General features: G+C 46.0%; 1 protein-coding gene across 5 annotated transcripts in view; it reads right to left on the bottom strand.

The window, feature by feature from the left end:
• Positions 1 to 18,199, bottom strand: part of SCRN1 (secernin 1) — a 62,605-nt gene that overhangs the window by 5,286 nt on the left and 39,120 nt on the right. For all 5 annotated transcript variants that reach the window (XM_043463305.1, XM_043463304.1, XM_043463306.1 and 2 more), the window contains exons 4-7: positions 13,037 to 13,239; positions 12,052 to 12,246; positions 9,469 to 9,634; positions 998 to 1,178 (exon numbers count right to left, since the gene is read on the bottom strand). In XM_043463305.1, the coding sequence (XP_043319240.1) occupies positions 998 to 1,178; positions 9,469 to 9,634; positions 12,052 to 12,246; positions 13,037 to 13,239 (745 nt within the window). The remainder of the gene's footprint in view (positions 1 to 997; positions 1,179 to 9,468; positions 9,635 to 12,051; positions 12,247 to 13,036; positions 13,240 to 18,199) is intronic.

Genomic DNA, 18,199 nt, shown 5'->3' with positions numbered 1-18,199 from the left:
TTAAATAAATGCTTGGGAAGCAGATAAGCATCTAACAACTACGTTCCTTCCTTCTTTGTCAGCGAAATAGAAGCCTGGAGGGACTTCCCTGGTGGTCCAGTGGTTTAGAATCCCCCTCCCAATGCAGGGGACGCAGGTTCAATCCCTGGTCAGGGAACTAAGATCCCACATGTCATGGGGCAAGAAGCCCGTGTGCCACAACAACTGAGCCTGCACTCTAGAGCCCACATTCCACAGCCAGAGAGAAAAGTGTGATGAAGACCCAGCACAGCCAAAATTGTTTAAAAAATATATAGGCTTCGATTTTACTTGAAAGCCTATCACTAACAGCAGCTATGGGCATATATTGAATATCTCTCTTGTTTGAATTTATGTAACTTTAGTAACCAAAGTTTTGGGTGGAGGAGGGAGGGTTGCACTTTGAAGAATAACTTTTAAAACTGACAATTAATTTTAAAACTTTTTACATGAAAAAAATATACAAAATTTAAAATTTACCATTTTAACCATTTTTAAGCATACAGTTCATGGCATAAATACATTCACACTGATGCAACCATCACCACCAACCATCTCCAGGGATTTTTTTGAAGAATCACTTTAAAAAAAAAAACAACAAAACTATGATTCCATCTTTAAAGTGCTGCCATAATACAACTTTTTATCTCCAAAAGTATACAAAGAATTTCTGACTGCAGAAAACCAGTTCTCCCAACTAGTACTGCACATTTCTGTTATTCCCAAGTGGACAGTAAGTAAAAGAGGGATATTCTTAGGCCACTGCATTTTGAGTAACATCAAAAGTGGAGGCTTGCTTTCACCGGGTTTTGAGAGGCTGGCTGGAACAATTACCACTAGCATTCTAGCGAGGGCCTCGGGAGCCTGGGTTTCTGGAAGCAGACTAGCTGGAGAGGAGGAGAATGATGAGCTTGTTATCCGCTTTCCAATCTCCTTCCTGGTGACCTCACCTGCTCCCAGGGCCCCCAGCCAGGCTCACCTCGTCACTCTCCAGGACGGCACGGGCCCACTCGTGTGCCTTGTACAGCTCATGCCGGCGGTCTGGCTTCTCCTGGAACCGAGGCTCCTTTTTGGCTGGGTCATCGTCCCCAAAACAGGGAGACTGTGCTTTGGGGACTAGTTTTACATCATCAACAAAGATGAAAGGCTTGAATATGGACCTGGAGAGAAAGGAGAGTGCTTCAGCCAAACCACGTTCAGGGCGTGAGGACAGCAAACATTCCCGGGGTCAGTTCCTGGTGGGTGGTGGGCGGGTGCCTCCTGAGAGAGAGAGTGCCAACTGCATATTTTAGTGACTGTTTTAATAAAACTAACTGCCGATTATAAGTTGCAAAGTGTTCTATTTACAGTGAGGAGACATCAACACAGACTAGCTTTGTTCTGGGAAGGCCATTTGAGAGCTCCTTTCACAGTTCCATGAACACACACATGGGGCTTTGAGCAAAGGGCATAATGGGCCACCGATCTGAGTTAGTCTTTCGCCACCATGGTCCACAGAAAGAGGCCCCCTGGAAAGGCAGGGTCTGAGATCACATCTTTATTTCTTTTAGGTTCTACCTTATTTGAAAATGTTTGGAATATCTCTGACAGACCCAAGGAGGGCACAGATGAAGACGGATGACCAAAACAGAATCCCAGGGGCCCCAGAGAGGGCACGCCATAGAGAACAGACGTCTGGTTGTGTGAGAGGGCAGCCGAGGGCATAGTAGGCGGCTGAAGCAAGACCTCTTTGATTCGGCTCTTTTGGCACAAGGGGTGTAACTCAGGGGAAACGGCTCTGCATGCGAGTGCCCATGTGTGTGTGCACATGTATGCGTGTATATACCTGCATACCTGGGCACAGAGCAACACACCCCTCCAGATGTGCACACACCCTGAAACAGCCGGGTATCTAAGAAACTGCATCTTGGGACTCTAGGCCGACGGGGTCTGTGGCGACCGCAGCTGCCTACAACAGCAGGGAGACAGCTTTCCTCTCCCGGCTCTGCACCCACCAAGAACACAGCTGGATCAAAACAGCGTTCTGGGGGAGCACAGGCACCTCTGGGCCCCGAGGGTGGCCTGTTTTCAATCACACCACGGGGGCACCTGCAATAACAGTCGGAGAGAATGAGACATACCCACACCCAGGTGTATGGCTCCATTGGGGTTATTCTCTGTCCTCCTAACTTAGTGCACCTTGACCCACTCTGTGCCTCCAAGGGGTGAGAAGTGAGCTGGGAAGTTGAATCCCCGAGCCCCGAGGTCCCCGGGCTAGAGGCAGCCAAAGCAGCTTTCCCAGTGTGCCACACATTTTCACATACACCACCACCTGCAAAGCACTGGGAACCCGTGACCCTTGCACCTGAACTGTGTCCTTGGACTTGAGCATCAGTATCACCCTCAGGCCCCGTCCTGCTGACCAGACCTGCTTGTTAAGGTCCCCAGGGGACAGATGACATCCAAGTCTGAGGAGCAGGACCAGAGACAAGAGTAACCAGCAGCGACCCCTCACATTAGTTCCCTGAGGTTATCAAGGGACAAGGACTCAGGTGAGATAAAGACCCTGATCACAGCACGAAAGATACTTAAGCTCATCTTAATTTCATTTGAATACTGAAAGCAGTTGCACCCTAAGCTTGTGAAGTGGGTGAAATGAGTTTAGTCGCTCAGTTGTATCCGACTCTTTGTGACCCCATGGATCGTATCCTGCCAGGCTCCTCTGTCCATGGGATTCTCCAGGCAAGAAGTTGCAATGCCCTTCTCCAGGGAATCTTCCTGACCCAGGGATCGAACCCGAGTCTTCTGCATGGCAGGCAGATTCTTTACCATTGAGCCACCAGGGTGGCTACCAGGTGAAGCGGGTGGGACTGGTCAAGTTCTCTTCTCTGCAGGTGATGCCAACACACACAGGAAACGGGCTCTGTCCACCAAAAAGTGTGAGGCATAGGCACATGGGCTGGACCTAATTCCACAAGGCCAAGTCCTCCCAAAATCCTTCCCTCCCTGAGATACCAGGAGCCACCTTACACAGAGGTAACACTCACTACCACTTGCTACTGCCTCCTGAAAATGCAGCACTTCTCTTTCCTCCTCCTGAATGTCAAGTGGGTGAGTGTTCAAAGTGGAAGGAAATAATGCAAAATTTTAAAATGTCTACAAAATTTTGATCCCATAGAGTTGAATTCTCCAACTGGTCATTTGGTTGAGGGCATTTTGAGGGTTTACTGGAAGAGGGTAATGAATGGGGAGGGATAGAAGAGGCGGTGATAAGGCAGAGTCCAGCAGAGAGACATTCAGAACTAACTGCCTCCGGGCCCCTCTGGTCTCAGACAACACAGCAGCCTCAGAGCAGGCAAGCATCCTACCCTTCGGGGCCTGACAGCCCTCGGGGTTTCCTGAAAACTCAGTGCGCATACACCGTCTTCTAGCAGAAGGGAAGCCTCCTGCAGCCTCCTTGGCCTGCACTGAGATCCCTTGAGAGACCCTGCAGCCCAGAGCCTGCATAGTTCACACCTCTTCCCTAGGCCTGGCATTGCACAGACAGGGGTCAGAGCCAGGGCTCCTGTGGGCTTCAGCTTGGACTTGGTGGTGAGGCTGGGGCAGGCTCAACCATGGCGAGGCAGAGGATCGGCAGTGTCCAGCAGAGCTGCCGAGCCTGGGCTGCTGAGGAGACCCCTTGGGACAGGGGCCCTTCACACTGGCCCCAGGCCACACAGACGGTGCTCATTTCTGTATCCCTGTATGGGGACTGTATATCTCCCGAACTGAACCTCTCTTTTCCACCTCTCAAAAGTCCCAGTGAAAGTAATGTTTCATAGGCAAGCCCATCATTTAATTTTTGGAACTCTGTGCTTTACTTACAATGAGCTCAGGACCATCCTGAAACTGGCCCCACGGGGAGAACCATGGCACCGGGTCCTCCTGAGCAACTGTCCAGGTCTGCCTGCCTCACCACAGCAGGGCAGGGAACTAGGCTGGACTCCGAATGCAGGTCTGCATCCCAGCTTGACCTCTGACCAGCTGTGGGGCCCATCATTTTTCCTCTCTGTCTCTCAATGGGCTAAAATGATCTCTCCCTTTCAGATGCTAAAGCTATTGTGCTATTTCTCTTTCTATGTCATGAGGTTTATGAACCTGTGTTTTCAAGAAGCTCATGGTAAGCACAGTTGTGGTTTTCTGCACCCAATACACAAGGTAAGAGCAGAGTTAAAAAAAAAAAAAAGTCAAAACCCTCTGACTGATGGAACCTCAAGCCGGTCCACATTCATTGGCATGTGGAGGTTAGTGAGAGAGTGTCTGGTGGCATTTGTTAAGACAGGAGGGACTATATGTTTATCCCTCCCTCCATCCATTTTAACTTTAAAAATAAGTAAGTTAATAATATGATGAGGTTTCTATAATATTCTAAAGCAGCCAAAGTCCTCCAAGAACTTTTTTTCCAAAGTCTGTAAGGAACTCAGCATCCTCAGCTGCTAAAAACATGAAGTATATATTCGTCAGGTGGTTATGCTCACTTGGTTGTGTCAACTCTTTGCGACCCCATGGACTGTAGCCCGCCAGGCTCCTCTGTCCACGGGATTTTCGAGGTAAGAATACTGGAGTGGGTTGCCATTTCCTCCTCCAGGGGATATTTCTGACCCAAAGACTGAACCTGTGTCCCCTGCACTGGCAGCTGGATTATTTTACCATCAAATGGTTAAAGGGAGATTCTTTTTTGAGACTGAATAAATAAAATTATTGCCATAATAAACTGCAATAATATACCAGAATGTGGGAATCATCTATAATTCCATCCTGATCACTTATGTCTATAGATCCAGAAAAGGGCAACCTGGAAAACTCAGTGGTTTCCAAATGTTTTGATTTCTTACCAAACATTACAGAAAATCACATTAAAAATCCAAGTAGGTGAGAACATACTCTGACATTTTCCCAAAAGTGAACCTCAGATGGTAGCTTCTTAAATGCCACTTGAATGAATGTATGTTCAGAGAGATGAAATGACTTGATTAAGGCCATATATCCAGCCAGCGGCAAAGCTGAACTGCCTGTGGGTCATGACCACCCCTCCCAGCACACCCAGCCAGGGTGGGGCCCAGTTCATCACTCATATCGAGCACCCCAAGAGCGGTTCATGACTGACTCTGACACAGAACTCTAGTATGACTGGCCAGCTCACATTTCTTACTTCAAACATGGCTGTGTTCTTACCGATGATGCAGAAACTCCCAGAGTGATGGGCTTAACTTCTGCCCCAGAGTCCCCAGTGGATCTGCTCACACAAAAACAGCAGCACAAAGGCCCCTGCTTGGATGAATCTGCTAAACTTTAAACCGATCCGATATGGGCCTGGAAGAACCAGTTTCCCTCAATTGCATGTGTCCCTCTGAATGGTTCATCCATGGGTCATCCCAGCTGGGCTGTGAATCACTTAAATCACATAACTAAAGCCACATCTGGCTGACAGCAGAACCTACCTGTGAAGGGCGTTTTCATTTAGAGGGAAAGAAAACTAATACTTCTGGAGCCTGGGACACCCTTTGGGCTGGATCCAGATACCCTGGGAGGTTTTCAAAAGTCAAAACCATGGGGTGGGAGGAGGAAAAAGATACTGTTGGGAGAGTTAGGAATGAAATCAAAGGGCTATTTTAAGCAAGGTCCTCAGCTGGGTATCGTCCATGCAGGCTGCAGCCCTGTATTTACATAAACCACAGTGTCTATAACATTATCTCCAATAATGAAAAGGTTCCACTTGTCTCTGACATTTTAATTAACCAGATGAGACAGTCTCAACTGATGCAATGTAGACTCTCAAGCCTAGTACCTGGGAGAAGAGGAAGCAAACACCACACACACACACACACACACACACCCTGTATCCCTTGCATCTCTCCAGTTCCCTGCCATAAAGTGGGTCAAAGACCCTCTTTTCCTAGAATTTCCTCCCTATTTTCTGTTTTCCAGGCTGAATTACATGGCCTAATGCAATTAAAGGAATGGGTTGGGAAATAGCCATCTAATATTTAAAATGGAAACACTTTTAAATCTTACCTCCACTTGGTTTATCCTCCTGTATCTTGAATATTTGTGTGTTTTCTCAGATGTGAGAGCTTCTAAGTAGTGGAAGCAATAAGCCCTAATTCATAGTGTCTGCTGATTTCCACAGTATAAACACACTCACTGGGGCCCTTTTCAAGCTACCCGTGTGACATTACTGAACACAGGGTTGGGAAGACATGACATCATCAGCTCTCACAAACTCCAGCACAGCAATGGAACTTGGAAATTACAGTGTCTCAAAATGCAAAGCTACCTCTCTGCTCTTTCCCTTCCCAATCTTTCATACCGATGAAGCTTTAACAGATACTGCCTTCCACGAAGCAAATGGTTAGAACTGGTATACTAAAGCCAATCAGTGTCACTATATGGATGATCGAGGCACCAGCTGACTCATCAGAATATATCACATGATGGAATTTGCCTACTCAATAAAATTAAAGTTCTTCTGCATCTCCCTCTATCTCTGAAATTCTGGCTTTTGTATCTGCCTCCAACTCTCAAACTTACATAATACCTGGTACAAATCAGGAGGGAGAGAGAGGGGGGAAGGAGGAAGAAAAAAGGGGACTATGAGAACAAGCTATTTTGAGAAAAGGATCTATAATTAATATAGTGAGCAAAGAGCCAAGAAGTGCTGAAGCGGACAGAACAACAGTAAGATCATGTCCTTTGGTTTCTAACATTAATTGGGAGGATAAATAACAGTCTTCTTTGATCATAATCTTCTGCAAGGCCACTGCTCTGAAACTATTTCCTGCAAACATCTCTCTAATGTTTTTAGCATTAGCAGAAGCCGGCTAAAATTTCCCTAATTTTATTACCTAAAATCCAAGAGTAGGTAATTATGCTTCCTGCTGACAAAATACAAAATGGTGAGGATATCCAATTACAAAGAAACATTGAAATGTTGAATAGAAGAAAAAAAACGAAGACAGTTCTATAGTCACAGTAGGCAATGTAGTCCATTTAACCGTAGATAATAAAAATGAATGTCTTCCAGGAAGCCCTTAATAGCCTTTAAGGTCTGCTCAATTAATTTAACCACGAATAATTTTCTTTTAAAATTACTTGAAATTTTCACTTTTAGATATTAAAAAGCTATTTTTCAGCACATTTTTAGAATTGCATTGGGCTGTGTCCTATAGCCTAGGAAACAGAATTACTTTATCTTCACGTCCTGGCACCACAAAGCTCTCTCTTCTAAGCACAGCTGGAGCAGGTGTCTGAGATGTCAGGAACCAAGGGGGCCGTTGTGGTCACTCTTCAGTTCAACCTGCTCCTTCAAAGGCTCCTGTTCCCTGAAGAACAATGTCTAAAGACCTTGACAGGATGTTCCAGACAGACTCTGAAAGACAACACGTATCCCTGTGGGCCAGCACAGAGTGCTCACAAAAGCCACCAGCAAGCAAGGTCAGCATCCACAAGGGAGAGGAAGGACACCAGGGAGAGGAAGGACAAGCCCCAGATCTGATAGACCGAAAAGGGGGTGGGAGTGGGGTCACAGAACCAGGCATTCCTAACTGGGAGATAAAATCAAGAGAAAGAAGCCAGAGTCAAACAAGAGGCGTGTCCTGAGAGGCTGCCTGGAATACCGGTGAGTGGGTGAGGCTCCTGGTTAGAGGCCAGCAGAGGGCCCACGCTGGGCTCGGGAGGTACTGGGGGAGTGGGGAGAGGGGTGGAAACTCAAACTACAAAAGGATGCACAGCCGCAAGGGGTGCCATGCTGGCTCATGCCTCTGGGCCTCTGCACCTGCTGTTCCCTCCCACCCAGAATGTCATTCCCGCTCTCAGCACCTAAGAAGCCCCTCCTCTCACGACACCAGTGCTCAGGAGTTCTTCCTCTGCGGAGTTTCGCCTTCACTGTCGCCTCTGTGCCACCTCTTATCCTGTAAACAGTTAGTCTCTAGCATGCAATAAGCATAATATTAGGTATGCAGCAGGTGCCTAACAAGTGCTTATTCAATGAATAAACAAGTGAATGAAAAGCTAAGGATAGTTTACGCAGGATTTAATAGGTCCTGCTAGAAAGATCTACCTTTATTGGGACAGTGAGGCCAAAGGGCGGGAGGAGAAGGGGACGACAGAGGATGAGATGGCTGGATGGCATCACCAACTCGATGGACGTGAGTTTGAGTAAACTCCAGGAGTTGGTGATGGACAGGGGGGCCTGGCGTGCTATGATTCATGGGGTCGCAAAGAGTCGGACACGACTGAGCGACTGAACTGAACTGAGGCCAAGGAGTCAGGAAAGGTACTTGGCTTCTCCCCTGAGTCATCTAAGACACAGCTCCTAGCTGGGCACTGCCATTGTCTGTATTCCTGAAACAATGAGGGGAGAGTAAGTATTTCCAGCTGGAAAAGGAATGAAATCAAACAGCTACAGATTCCCTTGTAGCAGAGTCAAAGGTTTGACACCCAGTACTCAAATGATGATGGTTTTCAGCCAATGGAACACGTGAAAAATATCAGAGATCGTACTGGAATGGACAGTCTTCTACAGCCCTCCAGGCTCTGAGGAATCAGACTTACTGGACAGACTCCTAAGCCCACCTTAAAATTCCTGACACAAAAGGTTTGGGTCAAGACATCTGTATTTTTCAAAAACTCCCCTCAAGTGATTCTGACCATTTAGAAGTCACGATGGTTGTGCCTAAGTTACCAATGGCATGATCTTGGTGTGCAGGACTGAAAGTTACTGAGAAGGGCTGCTGCTTGCCAGGTAGACCAGAGATAGTCTAAAATAATAGCTAAACCTGTTATGCATTTACTTGGATTATCTCATTTAATCCTCCCAACAAGCACATAAAAGTATGGTCTGGGATTGTGCCCATTGTATAGGACAGACAAGCTTAGAGAGGTTAAGGGACTTAGCGGCTATTAATACTAAGTGATAGAGGTGGAATTCAACTTCAGGTGGTTTATTCTAGAGGCCACAAGCCCTTTGCTGAAGTGTGTGGGCAGGAAGCAATGCCCTAAAACACAAGGTCTTAGAGAAGAGGCCAGTGCCCTTGAAGTGGCTGCAATGTGCCTTGTCTCTGGGCCATTTTTTCCTGTAACTCAAAGCAACTGGTGCTTCTGATCAATCCTGAGCTTTCCTGTATCTCTTCTGTCTCACTGAGTTTTATTTATCTTTGCAGCCCTCATATACAGCACAATGCCTGGCCCATGATATATATTAATAAATGTTTGTTGCATTTACAACAATTTGATTCCATGATTGTGATGAGCACGACATGATAGAAGCCAAGAACTCCCCTTTCTCACAGCCCTTGTACTGCACTGGCCATGGCGATACTGAAAAATGTGACTGTACATATAGGGAAGGGCAGGAGCTCAGGATGTGAGTACTGGGCGAGCTCTCAAGGGAAGCACACACTTGCTGGCTGTGTGACTATGTCTCAGACAAACCTGGAAGGATCTGGGGTCCCAGTGAAGTAGTGGATGCCTGGTGAGCTTCTGTTCTGAGGCAGGACAGACACGGCACTGGCTGTGGTGAGGAAAGACTCAGAATCTACGCAGACTCCACTGCCTTTGTCCCGCAGGACATCAATCATAGTCTGCACAGTGATGCTTTCTGTAAAGAAAAAAGAGAGGAAGGAAGCAAGCTGCTAACCAAAATCAATTAGTTATTTCCCTTTTGAGTTAACAGAACCCCTGAAATTACAGCTGGGAACAGAACCGCCCTACTTTAGGTGTGGTCACAGGATAGATCTTGACCAATGAGAGGTAAGCAGAAATGATGTGTGCAACTCGCCCGTCACATCCACAGAAAGGAAGGCTAGCCCTTCACTCTTTTCCCTCCTTTCCTGCTGGCTGGGAGATGCCATTGAGTGGGCCACAAAAGAAAGTCACACGTTGAGGTAAAATAACCCACTCACCCTGGACTATCTATATACATCTAGACTGTGGAAGAGAAATAAAGCTGCATTTTTAAAGCCACATTATTTTGGGGTCTTTTTGTTATAGCACTAAGCAATTACTCAACTAATAGAATATGCAACAGAATGATATTCATAAGAAAGTACACAACCTATGCAGAGCACCAAGCGAGCTCTCTGGTATAATCCTGCTGGTTAGAGTCAATATTATATCTAGGGAATGACCCTTCTACAGTGAAAAATATACACAGAGAAGTCTTTCAAATATTGAGAACCATGAGGACTATTGGCTCTGACTTCAGATAAACAGACTAACAAAACTTTCACTACATAGGATTCTGGTTCTTCACTTTCTCCCTCTGTTGGTAATTCATTAAAATGGTATCTTTTCAATCTGTACTCACAAAGATCAAATCAAAGCAACACATGAGGAAAAAGTAACTTAAACTTCACTACCACAACTCATATCCTCTTTGTAAATCTCCATGGATAACACATTGCACCTAAAAATATTAATGGCAAGTCCCTGAGTTCTTCAACTATCCAGGGTTCAAACTTCCTCCCTGTCTCAAAAATGAATCTGTTGATTTAAACCAGGATCTGACAGGTTGATAATGTCTCTTAAAACTCTTAATCACTGTCTCTCATTCCCCCACCCCTTGCATTTTATTTGCTGGGCCATTTCTCCTGAGTCTCCCACACTCTGAACTTTGTAAGATGCACTTTGCCGATGGTGTTATTAATGTTCTTCTCTATCCTCTGAATTTCTGGCAAACTAGTAGTTAGATCCAGAAGCTGCATCAGGTCTACGTTGGATATTTTTGGCAGGACTACTTTACAATTGGTATTATATATTATACTTTTACCAAGTTAGATTTTTTCCAATTAAAATCTTGTAGTTTTTTATGAGAGTCTCATTTTTAAATAGCACTTTCTTACTTTTCTACTCAGAATATATTAATTAAGTTCTACAGCAAAAGTCCTAAAGTGTTCTTCTAGATTAAGAGTCAGCGAACTTTTTCTTTAAGAACCAGACAGGAAATAGTTTAGCCTTATGGGGCCTGTAAGGCTTCCCAGATGACTCAGTGGTAAAGAATCTGTCTGCCAATGAAGGAGACTCATGAGACGCGTGTTCAATCTCTTGGTCAGAAAGATCCCCTGGAAGAGGAAATGGTAACCCACTCCAGTATTCTTGCCTAGAGAATCCCATGGACAGAGGAGCCTGGCGGGCTACAGTCCATGGGGTTGCAAAGAGTTGGACACGACTGAGCACACACACACATACACACAGAGACACAGGCCCTATAATCTCTGCTGGACTTGTTGCAACTGCTCAACTCTGCCACATAGTACGGAAGCAGTCATAAACAACAGGAAAATAAACGGGGATGGCTGTGTTCCAGTGAAATTTTATTTACAAAACAGGCATCCATCAACAGGTCATAATTTACCAACTCCTATTCTAAATCACCAAAGGCTTGACTTACAAAACACATGTCTCACCAGCAAATTTAAAATGTGGCCATTGTGGTTTACAGGGAAGGGTTTTCCACTCAGGCACAAAAGTAACAAGCTACCAGTCACCACATTTACCTAAAAATAGATTCTGGCTAAGTGAATATCCGGGTGGAAAATAGAGGGCTCATGAAAGGAATTCAACAATTTGACCCAACAAGTGTTCATGGAACAAAGGGCCATAACAGGCATCACAAGGGGATCCTAAGGTGAATAAAAGATAAGACCCCTGATGTCAAGACTCAGCAGGCTAATGAAAATAGGAAAATATACGGAGGAGATAAGTCAAATGTACAAATGCTGAGGTATAAGCAAGGCTGCACTGTTACAAAGACAAGCATAGTGACATCAGCATTTCAGGGAGAAATGGGAGCAGGAAACGTCCGTGGATAAAAAAGCATCATGTAAAAATAAATGCAAGTTGTGGTCATATGACTGCACAGCAAGGACTTTAGCACAAGTCAGTTTCCACATACAGGACAAGGTCTGTTCTCCACTTTGCCTCTTTGCTTATTCGCCTAAGTTCAAACAAGGTCTCTGAAATAGCTGCAAGACAAACGGTATGAGACGGAGAACTGTAAGGAACACCCCAACTCACCTTCTTGCTTTTCTAAGGTGTCTTTGCCTGAACAGCAGGTTAGATGGTCATCAGCTGGAGAAAAAACTTCAGAGAAATTAAACTCATCCTCTCCCGTCCACCAACCTTGACTCTGAGCATAACTCCTGAGTTCCGGATGCTCTGCATCGATTTTAGTCGTGAGCGAAAGCTGATTGCAAATGCACTTGACTCCCTCTGTAAAGAGTACAAAGTCCAGTTATTTAGAAACAGACTTATAAAGACTTTATCAAGAAATGGACATTACAGGGCAGCTCTCCCCGGCAACCTGACTCTAACTATATGGAGGAATCAATTCCATTTCTGAAGAGAGAAACGCAAGGTCCTTGGTCTTCTTTTAAGATCTCCTAGAAGGTTTGAGCAGCCCTGACATATTTTATCACGTTTTTAATGAGTGAGTCACTTGACCTGACAAACTAAACCCCAGGCATTTACTACCCATGAGAAAAGCGAAAGGTTCTTTGAAAGAGGCTCTGTGCTGCTAACAGGACTCACAAATGTTGCAGCTCCAGACATTCTTCCTCACCAGGTTAGTCTTGCTTAACTACCACCCTGTGCTCAAATCTATGTATACATTAAAAAATTTTTTTTTAATATGGTACTTCTTCATTCAGATTTTTTTCAGGCCCCAACAGTTAGAAAAAGACAGTGGCCCTGATAATGAATTATTTATTTATTTAGGCCCCACTGTGCGGCTTGTAGGATCTTAGTAACCTAACCAGGGATTGAACCCAGGTACCTGGCAATGACAGAATGGAGTCCTAACCACTGGACCACCAGGGAATTCCCGATAATGAATTGTTTTAAAATAATGGAATGTCCGTGCCAATATGTGTCTATCTGGGTGCCCAGAAATGAGGAGCACATTAGAGCCTGCAGATGTAGCACTGAGAGAATCTGTAAGTCCAGGCACTGTGGCCTTAGCTCTTCCTGTCCTTGAAACTCCTCACCAGCCACCCCCACTCACCTGTGATTTTCTCCGCAGCCCAGTACTTCCCTACAGTCTCCAGCACCCAGGCCTCCTCACGGTCCACGATCAGATACGCACTTTGGAAGCTGTGGCAGGAGTTTGCATCTTCATAGTAATTCCCACCCTGTCCATGTTCTTCCAACAAGGCGACAATGACGTCTAAGGCTTCTTTAGCTGTTGCCCCTCTCTCTAAACCAAGCCTGAAGTAAGAAGACCAGAAGCACACCTCTGTCATTTCACACCACCTCATTATTAGCACAGGCATCAAAGGTTGGGCCCGAGCTGAGTTATGAAGAATGCCGACATGCATAACTATGTGAAATACTCAGGCCCATACACAAACAGATAAAGAGCACCTGAACTCACAATACACATTACACATCCCATTCAAAATCATGGGGGCATTTCTGTCTTTGGTCATGCCCTTTCCACAGTCAGGAGCCCAGTGGCTTCCTTCTCTTGAAAGGAAGCTTAGCCACTTTCCTTTTTCTCTTTTCTAACTCTGACTCCCCTGAAGCTAGCCAGCTGAGTAGAAGACCTTAACAAGTCAACCGCTCTGTGGCTTGTTGCCCCTCCTGCCTCTGGGCAAAAGGAAACCTCTGCCCAGTCCAGCCCTGACCTCTATGATTCTACACCAGGTATTTGGGTTAGTACCAGAAGTGCTCTATAGCCAGCCACTGTCCTCTGTGAAGATAATTCACCCACCACCTCCTTAGGAATGGGTGGTTGGTTAGGACAAGATCAGTCCTTTTTCTACATAGTTCTCCTCCTACCTAACAGCCCCCCTCCACTGGTGTGACTTACAGCTTCAGTCATTCAAAAGGACAAACTTCTTCCAAAGTGAAACAGCCATCTCCTCCCAGCCCTCCCAATGAAGAGACTCCTTAAAGAGGCCGCAGAGACCGCCCTCTACGTAACTTGAGCCTGCGTGCTTGCATGCTAAGTCACTTTAGTCTGACTCTGTGTGACCCTATGGACTGTAGCCCCCCAGACTCCTCTGTCCATGGGATTCTCCAGGCAAGAATGCTGGAGTGGGGTGCCATTCCCTCCTCCAGGGGATCTTCCTGATACAGGGATAGAACCCCCATCTCTTATGTCTCCTGCATTGGCAGGCGGGTTCTTTACCACTAGCGCCACCTGGGAAGCCATGTAACTTGAGCAAGTTATATCATATATTTGAACTTCAGTTTTATGTCACCAGTAAAATAAGCACCTACCTCACCGAGTACTAGGAGGATGGGTTTTATGAGACAATGAACATGAAAATACATGGCGCTGGCACCCGGGACCAAGTAGGTGATCATTAAGTTTTCAGACATAGCAGACTGTGGCAGAAAAACAAGTGACTCAGAGATAAAGGGACCTCATTTCTAATTCTGCTTCTGTTATCCACCTGGAGTAACCTTTTCAAACCTTGACTGTCTTGTCTGTAAAGTGAAAAACAGTACTGTTTCCCTCTCAGGCTGATTTGAAAGAGAATGGCACGTAATGGGTGCTCAGTAAATTTCTATTTATTCCTCTCTTCATTCAAATTGTAACGTTGGTGACAGAAGCATGGAGTCTCAAAATAGAGGCAATGGAGCCCTCCTAAGATGGCAGCAGAGGCCAGTTCTGGGAGAGTTTTCAACTTGAGATGCAATTACCATTAAAACTCACCCAGCTTGATTCTTCCTGAAGGGACACTGCACTGTGCTGCCAGGGAGACGAAGAGATAACGCGACTCCATGATCCAGATTTATCTTTGCAACAGGCTTATTTTCAGAGATAATTATATACCAATTCATTTGGCATTTCTCAATTTAAGCTTATTTAGGAAGCCTTGATGACAAGGCAATGCTTTGAGAAGTTGAAGCCTTAGGGGAGTCATATAAGAAAAAATTCACTAGAAGATGAAGTAGTGGACTCTTCTTCTGTTGGTCTGTGCCATCTTCTCCAAAAAGGAGCAGAGGAGATAAACACCTCATCTCAAAGGTCCAGAGCAAACAAGTGTGCTGCCAAGTACCTCTCACAGCCAAGAGCTGGCCACACAGGAGGGCCCTTCCTGCTTTTCACAGGTCCCTGGTAAATCCTGGTCATTCTAGGCAGAATGCACCCAAAGCCTCTGCAGGGCCCCACTTACCCGGGCAAACAAGCTCTGGGAGGAGCCTGTGAACACCCAGCCAGGGACAACAAGGTCACCTTCGGCAGCTGTGACTTCTCTTTCACAATTTTCTTTTAAAAATTTAAAAAACAAAAATTTTTTTTGAAGTGGACTATTTTTAAAGTCTTTGTTGAATTTGTTACAGTATTCCTTTTGCTTTTTGTTTTTTTTTTGGCCCCCAAAGCATGTGGGATCATAGCTCCCTAACCGGGGATGGAACCATGGCCCCTGCACTGGAAGGCAAAGTCCTAACCACTGGACCACCAGGAAGTCCCTCTTTTGCAGTTTCTAACTTACTCTCCTCCTGCTCTGCCCATTTGCATCCCACACTGACTTTGGTGCCTTCTGCAGTGTCTGCAGGAGGGCCTCTGCACTCATCCACAGACATGATTCTGATTGAACCCCTCGTACCAGGACCATGGGAAAAAGATCACTGTTTGTCCCACCCGACCATTCCCAGGTGGCCTCCGTGCCATGGGCCGAGAATAGGACCACTGCCAAGGCTGTGGATGACAGAGGGTCACATCCTCTCCACCTGAGATCCAGAGGTATACCAGGCTGCGGGGATCCAGGCCACAAGTCACCCACCATCAAGAGGTCTATTTTAAAGCCTTTCCCAACATTTCCCCTCCGAGATGAGGCGCATTCATGTGATGCCAAATGAGAAGAGGGACTTTTTGGTCTCCACGCCTACTTTCACTTTGGCTGCTACACCTTATTCATGGGCTTGACTGGAGCAGGAAAAGGAATGAAATTAACTGTGCCAGCAGTTAATTATCAATCAACTGTTAGAGTTTCGCTCTGACATCTACCTTCAGCATAACTCAAATCCTTCAGAAATCTGTGCCTGGTCAGGTTATTCTGGGTCTTGGAGTTAGATGCTCCCAAATTCAGATCCTTATTTTTTATGGAAAATTCTGGAAGAAATGCCTATTTGGGGTCAATGACTTTCTCACCGATATGTCGAGCTCACTGTGCCCTTTCTGGAAAGGTGAACACAGCTCACCAAGGAAGATGAACACCCTCCACACTCCCTGCTGCAAGCTCCATGTTTGGGAACACTGCTCGCTTATCTTCCACTGATTAGGAAAACCCCTGTGCCACTGTATCCCAATTAAGGTGAAACACGGGGCTTCCCAGGGGGCACAGTGGTGAAGAAGCCACCTGGCAACGAGGGAGACTCAAGAGTTGAGGGTTCCATTCCTGGGTCAGGAAGATCCCCTGGCGTAGGAGATGGCGATCCGCTCCAGTATCCTTACCTGGGAAATTCCATGGACAGAGGAGCCTGGCGGGCGACAGTCCATGGGGTTGCAAAGAGTCCGACACGACTGAGCACACACATGCAAGTTATAATTAGATTTCCTGTAAACATGTAATTCACTGCCCTAGAGAAAGTCATAAAAATAAGTCAACCCCCCCCCCTTTTAGGAATGAACCTATACGGATGCAGATGCAAATAACCTTTCTTATTCCCCACAAATCAAGGGGCCTGCAAGGCCTCTCTTGGTTCACTGTTTTTTTGTTATCAAAAGATTCCCAGCTTCCAGCCAGAGGGATGAAAGCAGGAGGGGGAAAAGTCGATGTTAACGGCTGCACTGATTTAGAAGAAAGGTGTGTGAAACCTTTTGACTGGCCTCCATCTGGAGATAAGTAACCTGCACTCTAGTACAGAGGCAGCCTCCCTGAGGGGCCAGGCACCCTACGCCAGGCTCTGTGGAAGCTTCAGGCAAGTCCCTTAATCTCCCTAAGCCTCAGTTTCCCGTCTACCAAACAGAAGTAGCCATACCCACTTCACTAGATTGTGGTGAGAGTTAAATGAAATATTCTCTGCAAAACACATTACACAACAGTGTTTGGGAAATAGTAACTCTTATTTCCACAGGTTCTTTCCACCTACAGACATTGGTTAGTGTGTGGGCTCAGTTGCTCAGTAGTATCCAACTCTCTGCCACTCCAAGGACTGTAGCCTGCCAGGCTCCTCTATCCAGGGGATTCTCCAGGCAATAATGGGGTGGGTTGTCATTTCCTACTCCAGAGGATCCTCCCGACCCAGAAATCAAACCTGTGTCTCCTGCATTGGCAGGCGGATTCTTTACACTGCTCCACCTAAGAAGAGCAGAACCGACACTGGCTGAATCCCCTTTCAAATAATAAACTTTGTACCTGTTTTACAGTTTTTGTCAGGAAGATCCCCTAGAGGAGGAAATGGCAACCCGCTCCATTATTCTTGTCTGGAAAATCTGGGCAGGGGAGGCTGGTGGGGTCCATGGGGTTGTAAAGAGTCGGACATGACTGAGCATGCACGCATTCCCGGCCCTAAGTCCCTCTGAAAACACATGGAGCTACAGCACCCATCATCTGGGAGGCTCTTAGAAGTTGATCTAGGAGGCCTTCTGGCTCAGGGGTCACTTTTCAGATTCAATTGGTATGGAATGGCTCCTCAGTATCTGACTGTGTGTGACTGAACTGATCATAGCTGGTGTAAAGCTGAGACCCTGAACTCACAAAGAGCCACTCAAGGTGCAGACACCACGGCAGGGTCCTCTTCACACACCTGTCTTTGTATTGTAATAGCTGGTCATGGGTGGCCAGGAAAGGAGTTGAAGCTAAATGACTACAATTAAACTTACCCTGTCATCTACTCCCAACATGTGTTACTGTCCCAGACCTTGGTAACTATCACAACCTCAATTATGTGCTAAATATATCTTCTCTGTCTACATCCCTGGGCCTTGTAGACCCAGGTGAAATGCATCTCCTTGAAGCATTCCTAAACGGATGCAGCCCATTATCATCTCTGAACATCAAGCGGTGTTTGCTGAGAGCCTAGGATTCTGCACCATTTATGTGGCTAAAAATCTCCAACCACCTTGAGACACATTTCTCCTCCTGTCATCTTAAATTGGTCTAAAATCTTGCATTACTCAATTTTCTGTCTTCTCCCTGCAAACAGACCAGATCTCTTTGAAGTGTCTGAGCTTCTTTATGTGCCCACAGAGTCTAACACAAAGCACATATTC

This window comes from Cervus canadensis, chromosome 3 (genome assembly GCF_019320065.1).
Source record: "Cervus canadensis isolate Bull #8, Minnesota chromosome 3, ASM1932006v1, whole genome shotgun sequence".
Lineage (NCBI taxonomy): Eukaryota > Metazoa > Chordata > Mammalia > Artiodactyla > Cervidae > Cervus > Cervus canadensis.
This window is presented reverse-complemented; position numbering and strand designations above follow the sequence as displayed.